Raw genomic sequence first — 10,277 nt, 5'->3', positions numbered from 1 at the left:
CTAGACCCGGGTTGATATAGAAATTAATGAGACTAAAGTAAAAATTACAAATTACCCGATGTCAAAATTGTTTTTCTTAAAGACCGACGCACAACTTCGCTTTTCTGTATGAAAAATAACCTTAGTGCCCTCCTTTTCTAAAGTTCGAGAAATGCAGTGTTGAGGCAAGTTGAAACTGGTTCGAATATGGAAAGCATATACAAAATGATGTAGTGAAGAAGAGTGGAAAGCTCGAAGTTTACGTCGGCCTTTAAGCGTGCTTGAACTCTTGGGATGTTTTCATGTGATTTTTAAATGTTTAATCAATCAAGTTCGTGGTCAATGATATTCCTTCCTGTGGAACACAGATTCCACCTCAGGGAATAATGTGCCACAGTCGCGTTGATGTCGTGTGGAATGTATACTTTATTTTTTCCGCGTGTTTTTTTGTCTGACGCTGATCATCTTGACAAGTTCAGCAGTCGCACGCTTTCCTCCCGCATTTTGTGCTTCTGTACTTTTCCGGTCAGTGTCCTCGGGAAAGAGTCCACGAACAGCACATATTCCGGTATCTTGTAATCGTGGATCTGTAATTATGAAGTTTGTTGTGATTGCGTACACAATAAACAAGGAATGCCTTGAAATATTAATTGCTTCACTTCCTCGGCCACTCCTTTTTTTTCTTGTTAGTTCTTTTTAGAATTGGAAATAGTGTTTTCGCTGTACTCAAGCGCTTACCGCACTTCGCGAAAATCCCCAAACACCGCGCCCAAGGTTCTGTGCGCGTGCTCCCTCTTGAAAACGTCTCATCTACCACGTGACACTAAAAAGAACAAGGCCTGTCCAAACAGTACAATTCAAGAAGCGTGAAGGGACACTTCACCCGCATATTAAGTGAAAGTTACTGTCCGTCCCTCCGTCTTCTGTTCGGACATCAACCTCGCGCCCTCGGCTTCTGTGACGTCAGCGCTTGTCAGGATTGAGTTCACACGTTACCTGCCAATTATGTGACCGCCCATCTGCTCTGCCGCGGGCGCCGTCGCAAAGGTGGGAAGGCCAATTATGTCTGGCCTTTCGGGGATTGGCTCCCGCGAAGAGGCTTGGCATACTTGCTCTCGCATCCTTCTTTCTGTTTTCGGGAAGCTCCGGCATGAACAACACAGGGAGTCCTTCGCTTATAGCCAGTAGGCCTTTACAATATATAAATATATATATATATATATATATATATATATATATATATATATATATATATATATATATATATATATATATATATATATATATATATATATATATATATATGAAATCAGGCTCACATTTTAGCGTGGTATGAAATACATTTTCCTAGCTCTGTTCTGAGACTCCTGAACGATTCCTATTCATCCCTATCCACTAACGTCCTATGACAATTTTCAATAGAATTTCCATAGACTTTCTTTCAACCCATGTTTGTAAAGTACGGATGACAGAAATGCGACAGGATTTCTATCGCAAAGTTTGATTAGATTTCCTGTCAGCATATTTCTCTGTAATTTCTATTGACAAGATTTAAGAAAATAATTAGATGCGGTTCGGGGACGCGAAATCACGACCGGTTGGAGCCTCGTTGAGGTTGCTGATTATTTCGACTGCGTCGAATAAATATTGCCTTTTACAAGGCGTTATAGTTGGAGATGCAGATCACCAACCTTATATATCAGATTTCATACAAATTTTTTGGCATAAAAATCAACATTCGCGCAATTTTTCAATCTTCTTTGAAGGTCCTTTTTCAAATGATTGCTTTTCAAGTGGAGGGTGTACATAGAGGTGTAGCTGCCAACAGAACTGATTAGCTAGTGTGTTGAGTGCTCAGTGATGTGTGTACTTGTGATGCCTGCATATGTGCACAGGGCAAGGGGTGAGTAGTGCAAGTTTCCGTGGTTGTATTGTGACAAACCTAAACATAATCTTCATAATATAGCTTTTTTTGCGAAAAATTGATCTATAACCTTTATCATGGAGATAGACACGTTGTTAATATATCTGTTTTCTAAAAAAATTTGATGTAATCTCCATACACTAAGTTTTATAGAAATTCTACAAAAAATGCCCAAAAACCTATAGTTCCTGGACAGAAAAGTGAATACATTTTCTTTTGGTACATCTCTGGAATTTATTCACAAGTTTTTATCAGCATTTAGTGAAACTCTTTTGGAAAGAGCTTTCTCCCAAGAAAAACAACAAGCTGCAAAAAACAGACGCAGGCGGATTGGCGCACGTGTCGCTTTACACCTGTTGAAGTCTCCTTTTTTGAGACGCCTTCACACAGATGGAAGCGCAGCTGTTCACCAGCCCTCGGCCGCTCGTCATTCGTGTGCTACAATCGGTTCAATACTTACCGTTCTCGGCATTCATTTCAGTGCCGCGGATGCGCGCTGCACCTTTTACAGCGACTCTATTTCGGCCGTCTCCCAGCTTTTTATTCTTTATTAATAAAAAAAACCCCGCAGCGCCTATACAGCATTATTGCAGGGGGGCACAATGCATTAAAAAAAAGATCCACAGTCTCGCGGCACACCACTTCCGACGGTAATGAATTCCATTCTGCGATGGTTTGTGCAAAAAAAAGAGTGTTTCATAATGTTTGTCCTGGAGAAATACGGCTGAACCTTATAGCAATGGTCTGTACGAGCAGAACGGTAAGATGGTGAATGCAGAAACTTTGCAGCACAAATCTTGTTTGGTTGTGATAAATCGAGTAAAACAATTTGAGACGCTGCCTTTTACGACGTTCATTTAAATTCACCCATCCGAGTTCCTTTTTCATATCAGTTGTGCTACAGAAACGATCTTATATTCACAGGACTAACCGAGCAGCAACAGATTGAATACGTTCTATAGCACTGATCCGAACCTGGTAAAACGGATCCCACACAAGACAGGCATACTCTAATATCTGTCTAACATACACTTTATACGCTGCTTCCATAAGCTCTTTGCTTACATGTTTAAGGGTGCGCTGTGAAACACTTAAAGCCCTGCCATCCCTGGAAACGACACTGTTCACTTGAGCTGTCCATGTTCCGTCTTCAGAAAATATAACAGCTAAATATTTTTACGGTGGTTCAATTCTAATATTTTTATTGTTAATATAGTACTGATGAGTCAATTTATTATGTTTTCTAGTGAAGCGCACATGAACACACTTGCTAGCGTTCAATGACATCTTATTGTTACTACACCATGATTCAATTCGTTTAACATCTCTCATAAGCTGTGTGAAATCCGTTTCACCAGACACCGCGTTGTCTGATGCACAATCATCGGCAAATAGACGTTGCAGAAACGTTTGCGGGCTTCACATTCCTCGACCTCGGCGACTAAAAGAAGCCGCGAAATATAGGGTTCAGCAGGCTTCGAGGGGGAGAGGTGTCTGAGTGTGTCGTTGCACTGCAGCTGGGAGCATGTGGACCGAACACTTACTCTGAAAAAACCCAGGGACCATGAGCTCAATTCTCAGCCCTGCTAGTTTCTATCTGCGTGGGCGTCGCACCTTTGTGCGGCTGTGTTTCAGAATTCCGTAATGCACGTTAAAGACCACAGGTTATCAGTGGTACTGCTCTGGCTACACTTCTCTACGGCAAAGACACCAGGCACCCATTAGAGATTAATTAATTCAGACGCACTTGCTAGAACATACACACATCACAATTTATTTCTGGCGAAGATCTTTCTGCACGCTGTTTCTAGACAGGGTGACAGACATCCGAAAACAATACCCAGATTATTTCAATCTAAGGGGATTTTTTTTCACATAAGTGTTGGCTGACTTAAAATAAGGACGGCATTCAAAGTTGCGATGGCATCGATTTGGGAAAATATAAATTGCAAAATATCACACAATATTACATATTACATATTTTTACACGTTCCATAAAATATTACACATTACAATTTATAGTTAATTGCCCAACTCATCGCGATGGTTATTTCCTCCATTATTCTTTCACGAGTTTTATTCATGTGTTGGTTGAAGCATTCGTAATGCTTCACATTCACGAGATTTCGCATATGGAAACCGCTTAAAGCCAGCCCACCCACGCTCTAGAACTCGGATGTTTTCCAGCTTATAAGCCGAAGATGGAATGCAATGACCGCCGAGTTCAATAACCCTATACCAAAAACGATGTTCGTGTACCAGCACTCCCTTAAGAATGTTGTATCCAATAAAACCAATAACCGCGTATATAAGTTTCATAATTATGTAAAATGTCTGTCAACTATAACAGTTTTCTTGTGGCCATGAATTTAGTATTATTGGACCTCACCATATTGGTTTACTAACTAAAGACTTTAATAAATGATGTTTGAAACGCTATTATGAAACTGGCAGAATTACATATTTTTGTGAACATATTCTATGTTCAGCATAAAACTGCATACCAAAACCCGTATATCAACTTTATCAAAAGCGGATAGCCTTGAGGCTTTGGGGTTTATGTTGACATTGAAAAATTTCTTTACAAGAAACTCATTAACGTCTCCTTATATTAAACTAGTCTTCGTACGCCTTAATTTGATTGCATACCTTTCCTTTACAGAAGGTCTTGATGTCTTCGTGAGACAAGGTTTTATATGGCTGCAGTTTGATCCAGACGCATATCTTATTTCCCAGCCTTTCGTCCGGTACTCCAATCACCTAGCGAGAAATTTCAAAAAAATGAAAGAGCATGTAACTTTGATATGCGTTACTTTAAAGAAGAACCAAACTAGATTTTATTTCTATTCAGTAAAACATAAACAAATTGCTGCAAAATTATACTGATAGTGGCACCATGCATTCAAAAGATATGAGGTCAAAAACTTATGTACCGTCCTGGGAGAAAAAAAAGAGCCCTCCGGAGGCAAAAAATGTCCTCCAAAACATGCCTTTCGGGTATTGCTCGCGAAATATTAGTCACTGGAGAGTATCAGCCATCTTCTCAAGCCTTTATTTTGGCCTCTATTTGTTTACGTTCCACCTATTGACAGAATACGGCGAGTAAGACCAAGAATACAGGAGCTTCGCCACTCCACCGTCCCATTCCTCACGAGTTTCAAATCAGATTGTAAGACCCATCGACGCAACGAGTCCGAGGATTGTACACACACCCAGCCAAAATATCGCGTTGATTTTGAACTTTCTTTGTTTATATAGCGAACCGGTCAGAGCAGCGAATATGTGTGAAAATCTCGATGATTGTTGGTAGTAAATTAGGGAGGCAACTTTGATTTGACTGTGCTAAAAGGAGAGCAGTCAAGTGGGGAGAATGGGTTAAGCTGGAGGAGTTGGGTTACAAGGAGAAAGGTGGACGGCGACATCGACCTGTCCCTTTCACCCAATAAAATTGTCCGCCGATAAACGCGCACATTAACGGAAGCTCTAAACAAAAGCCTATGCTGAATATTGGTTCCTAACGTTTCCGCTACCATGTCTCTGTTTTTCTTTTTTCAACATCATCGCCACAAAGCACATTACGTGACCGGGTCCCTTCGATGAAGTGAGCTCAGCCTGCTAGTGCATTTTTTTAAACATTACTATAAAATGGAGAAATGGCTTGAAAACTGTTACTCGTCAACTGTTCTTGGTATAGTACTAAGATGTTACGGGCTTTCTTCGAATAAAGGCGCTCAGGTTGATGCCCCGGTGTCTTAAAGCACAGCGTTGCAAGAAGCAGCTCCACAGATGCGCGTCTCACACCGTCTGCCGCGCTTTAGGAAACATACCTGCGCCTCCTCCACATCGGGGTGTGTGTTGAGGACACTCTCAACCTCCAGTGGCGGCACCCTAAAAGTGCCAATGCTAATCATCTCCTTGATGCGGCCCGAAAATGTGATTCGACCGTCCTCGCTCATGGTCGCCTCGTCCCTGTGAACGGTTGACCAGAGAGGGTAAACATTTTTCAAAGCTGCACTCAAATTTGATTACATTTAATCTTTCCTCAAGTCGTGATACAATGGCCTGACAGGTGATTCGGATTATTTAACAAGATTTATCAATATAACACAAAGCAAACTTCTAAAGTGCAATGCCGCTTTTAAATATCTTTAAAGGAGAGCTTCAACGAACATTTTTATCGAAACTAATTTGCTTCAAAATTAGTTTAAGATACACACACAATCATTTGAATTAGTAACCAAATTTCAAGTCACAACAACATTTTTTTTTTGTTTCGCGAAGGTTTATAGTTTAAAATTTGGTGTGAGAGGTTGAGGGTTTCTAGTGACAACACTGAAACATGGCGTCAGATGTTGTAATACGGGTATATCCCGACCGGATACAAACTTCTTGTATACCGACGGGATACAAGAAGTTTCTTGTTGTGAAATGAGGGTTGCAACTAAACTCACGCCAGAAAAACAAAAAACGAAAATGCGGAACATTGCCTTTTTTTAGACTGCCTGCTCCATTTGCATGCTATACTACATGTGACACTACCCCGATGAGCAGGGGAGGAAAAATTGAATGTTTGTTTTTAAATCACATGCATTCGTTGATTTATCAATAGCTATCTTAAATTTAGAAATGGGGAATAGCATGCTGGATAGAGTAAAGACTAGGTATTCCAAAATGCGTTTAGTTTTGGTAGGTCGAAAGACCTTCGGAATACCGAACACCCAAAACAAGTTTTTTTTTTCTTTTTTTTTAAGCTAAGAGAGGGGAAACTTGTTCCACAAAATCACCTGGTAACGAAAAAAATTGTTGTTTTTTGGCGCAAGTCTAGCTGCGCCAAATACACTTCGCCAGACACATTTCGAGTTACGTGTGTTTCCAAATATATTAGCATCAAGGGCGCTTCACAAGCAAGAAATAAAGGAGATTACACAAAAGTAAAAACACAGTGCTGACTACCAAATCACGTTTCTTTTACTTTGTTGTGAGAAGCAGGACGACATCGCAAAGAAACCGATATCGAAATGCCTGATAAATTTGCGCTCATCACATTGACTACTTCACCAAATATTATAATATTTTGGCGGATAAAGAAACAAAAGAGGCGATGACACATTTGTCATCAAGTCGCACACCTTCTCAGTCTTAATTATTTATCTTTTTAAATGGTCGCCATTCCTCCACAATGTAGTGCCTTTTGTGAAAAAAGGATCACAACCACAGTCTCCGCACTGAGTTCCTAGATAAGCAGAGACAGTCGCGTTTGTGTTTTTAAAATGCTCGGGCAGCCGATGATTGTAACATCTGCCTGGTTATCTGACATATAAACCGATTGCCACACGTGTGTTTTGTAGAATATACCACTCCTGTATACTGAACAAAGGAATTTTTGTGTTTTTGTGCCGCTTTGTCTAGCAATGACTGCGTTGTATATTCTTTACATAAAATTATCAATGTGTTTAGTGTGGAAGAAAACACATTTATGTTAAATCGGTTTGCTATCGTTTTTTTAGGATATGCATTTTTTTTGCATATAGGGCACCACCACCGGTATTTCTTTTTTGTCTCTCAACGGTTTTGCTTTATTATCATATATTACTTTCGCCAACATCATTTAGAATAGTGATAATAAAAGTTAAAACGGATATCCTGCTAACTGAGCGTTCAGAGCTACGCATAGAAGCTCACTTTGAACAAATGTGGGCAGGATTTACCCAGAGTATTGACTAGGCATAGATTAACTATGCTTAATTTTTCTAAATTTGATTGCGCCGATCATTAAGGGGTGTTTTTTGACTCTTGGTTCTTGTGACGAAAATACATAATGTTCTTGCAAAGGAATTGTTAGGTTTAAAAATCTGATTTATCCTTTGTTCGGATGCTTATGATATTTCTACAACGGATGCAAACATGTTCTGAAGCTATGCCTTGTCTCACCCTACGATGAACTGAAGACCAAACCTACAGGCTGCTAGGTCCAATCACGAGCGAGTTAGAAACCATGTGGTGTATTGCTCCGACATGCGTAGCAATGCGCGAGTCTCCCAGATACGCACGCCGAAATAACACGTGGTTTCTAACTGGTTTGTGCTTGGACATGGCAGCCCGTTGCTTTCGCCTTCAGTTTATCGTAGGTTGAGATGAGGTAAAATTATAACTATGAAAACAAAATGATAAAGAGTCATTATTCTCTACATATTTGAGAAAAATAAAGAATTCTCAACGACGGGAAAAAGTTTAAACTACTGAACTGACTAGGCGACCTGAAATTATCATATTAAGGTGGTCAAGGTGTATGTCACTGAGAACCGGGACAATGTGCAACCAAATAAAAACCCCGTTCCTTTGCAGGAGGATATTTCCATCCCATTCTGCAAAAGTAGATCGAAGATCAACCGTGAGTAACTCAGGGGAAGTACCCTGAGACACGCCTGAAGCATTCTAAAACGCAGCAGCTCAAAATGTGTCAATCCAATTTTCCACACATGTTAAAAGTGCTTCTTAAGGAATTTAATTTATTAATAAAAGTCTTTGAGATCAGCAGAGTACGCTGTCACTGTGTTGTCTGAGAAAGCTGGTGCAATAATATCAGTCCTTTAGTAAGAATGGATCGTCCGCTGTCAAAAAAATGAGCTTGTAAGTGAAAGGCCAGAGCATTTTTCTAAGTCCTCCCTTCTTAAACGATGCCTTTTCAAGGACAATTTTGTTTGTGTATTTTTTTTATGGAAGAAAAGTTACAAACTGAAATTTGTTTTCTTGAACTTGAAGGCACACTATTCCTTTCAGCACCAATGAGAGGCAAGGTTTCTTCTCCTTACATTTTACCTTCGATAAGAAAAAAGCTATTGCGGTGTTGGAAGACCGAGTCAATTGCTGCAAGGGCGTTGGTAACGAGCGTATCGGGCGACGTTAACTCAAGCCCATCTCTTTTGTGAGCTTGTAGAAGAAATAAGGACTGTTCCTCCAAGTACGACTCACTTTGTTTGACAGGAAGGTGTGAATCCGATGGCTGACACAGTAAATAAAAACTTGAGGACGCTAAGCTCCGCCTTTAAGAGTGGAATACGACAGCGTTATCGGGTCCCGCCCGCAAAGCCTCAGATATACGTGTGCTCGCGTCCAAGCCGTGCATACTTGTGTGTGTGTGGTCCCATAATGCAAGGCGCACAGCCACGTGTGATGTCACATGTGACGTCACACTTGGCAGCGTGCGTTGAATTATGCAATTTACCAGCTGAATTTGTTGAAAAAATGTTCCACCAAATCTTCCGGAAACATTTTCTTTAAATTTGTCGGGAAATTATTTCCGCCAAATTTAGAGGGTAAACCTTATACCGCAACACGCGCAGCCACGTGTTACGTCACACGTGGCTGCGCGCAATGCATTGTGAGATTTTTCGGTTCCATCGACGCCTACGTGGACCTCAACGCCTACGACAGATTTTCTGCGACAGAGCTCCTAAACGCAATCGCGTTAATAGCATCGTCTTCAGAGGTGCAGCGGTTATAACCAGCCTCGGGCGCCCATTGCGACACTTATCCCCCACGTGACAGCAGCTCAGGTGCTGACTTCCTAGACTAAGCTGCGAACTGAGGACCATAGGGGAGGAGTTGTTGCACTTTAACGGGCAAATGTACGCCACCGGTTACATGAACTGCGTTGCTAGTAGATGACACGGGCTTTGCTGTGATGCACAAAGCTGAACTAAATTGTGCTGCCGAACGAATTCCATTCGTTAAGTCCTTCAGTGCATAAAAAGCACGCAATGTATTTCTGCCAATGGAAAAAGAACTGACAAAAAAAAATGGTGATACCAGCAATGAAAACTCACACCATTTTTCTTCTTTATTATGTGTAGATCGGCAGAGGTGCCCTCTCTACACAGGATATCCCATTGCTCAAAGATATATAGCATACCCGGTAAACATAAGTATGGATCTTTCATTACCAAACAAAATAGGCAGTTTTTATAATATAGTTTACAACGCTGTCAGTCTAAGAAGTCTTCGTATTCAGTGTACAGAAGGAAAGGTATATTCCATATCACTCTCACGTGGCGAAAGGTATGTCGGACAAATAGTCACATTTGTCAATGATCAGCTGCGAGAGCATCATAATAATTTGAACAAGATTGTTTCTGGCCATTAACGATTTTGCTGTACCAAGCTGTGGTTGTGAACTTGTTATGCCCGGTTCAGAAAATGCACTGTATTGCCGTGGGGTGGCCAACCCCTCACTAAAGAAATTATTGGGGCTTTGGACGATAGTGCGACTCATTGACAAGTGTGCGAGCGCCACTTTTCTTTCTTTATCCGCCAAAGAAGTATAAGACTTGCTGAACAAGTCAATGTGTTGAGCGCTGAATTCTTGACTTTAATT

At 40.8% G+C, this 10,277-nt stretch overlaps 1 protein-coding gene across 2 annotated transcripts in view; it reads right to left on the bottom strand.

The window, feature by feature from the left end:
• Positions 1-381: 381 nt before the first annotated feature.
• The window catches only part of LOC115315203 (medium-chain acyl-CoA ligase ACSF2, mitochondrial-like), a 90,837-nt gene continuing 80,941 nt past the window's right edge, over positions 382-10,277 (bottom strand). For both annotated transcript variants that reach the window (XM_040210411.1, XM_040210412.1), the window contains 3 exons: positions 5,731-5,872; positions 4,553-4,663; positions 382-566 (listed from right to left, as the gene is read on the bottom strand). In XM_040210411.1, the coding sequence (XP_040066345.1) occupies positions 441-566; positions 4,553-4,663; positions 5,731-5,872 (379 nt within the window). In that variant the 3' untranslated portion in view covers positions 382-440. The remainder of the gene's footprint in view (positions 567-4,552; positions 4,664-5,730; positions 5,873-10,277) is intronic.

This window comes from Ixodes scapularis, unplaced genomic scaffold (assembly GCF_016920785.2).
Source record: "Ixodes scapularis isolate PalLabHiFi unplaced genomic scaffold, ASM1692078v2 PGA_scaffold4__175_contigs__length_147842914, whole genome shotgun sequence".
NCBI classification, from domain to species: Eukaryota; Metazoa; Arthropoda; class Arachnida; order Ixodida; family Ixodidae; genus Ixodes; species Ixodes scapularis.
The sequence above is the reverse complement of the archived record's forward strand: the minus strand, read 5'-3'. Positions and strand labels throughout refer to the sequence as shown.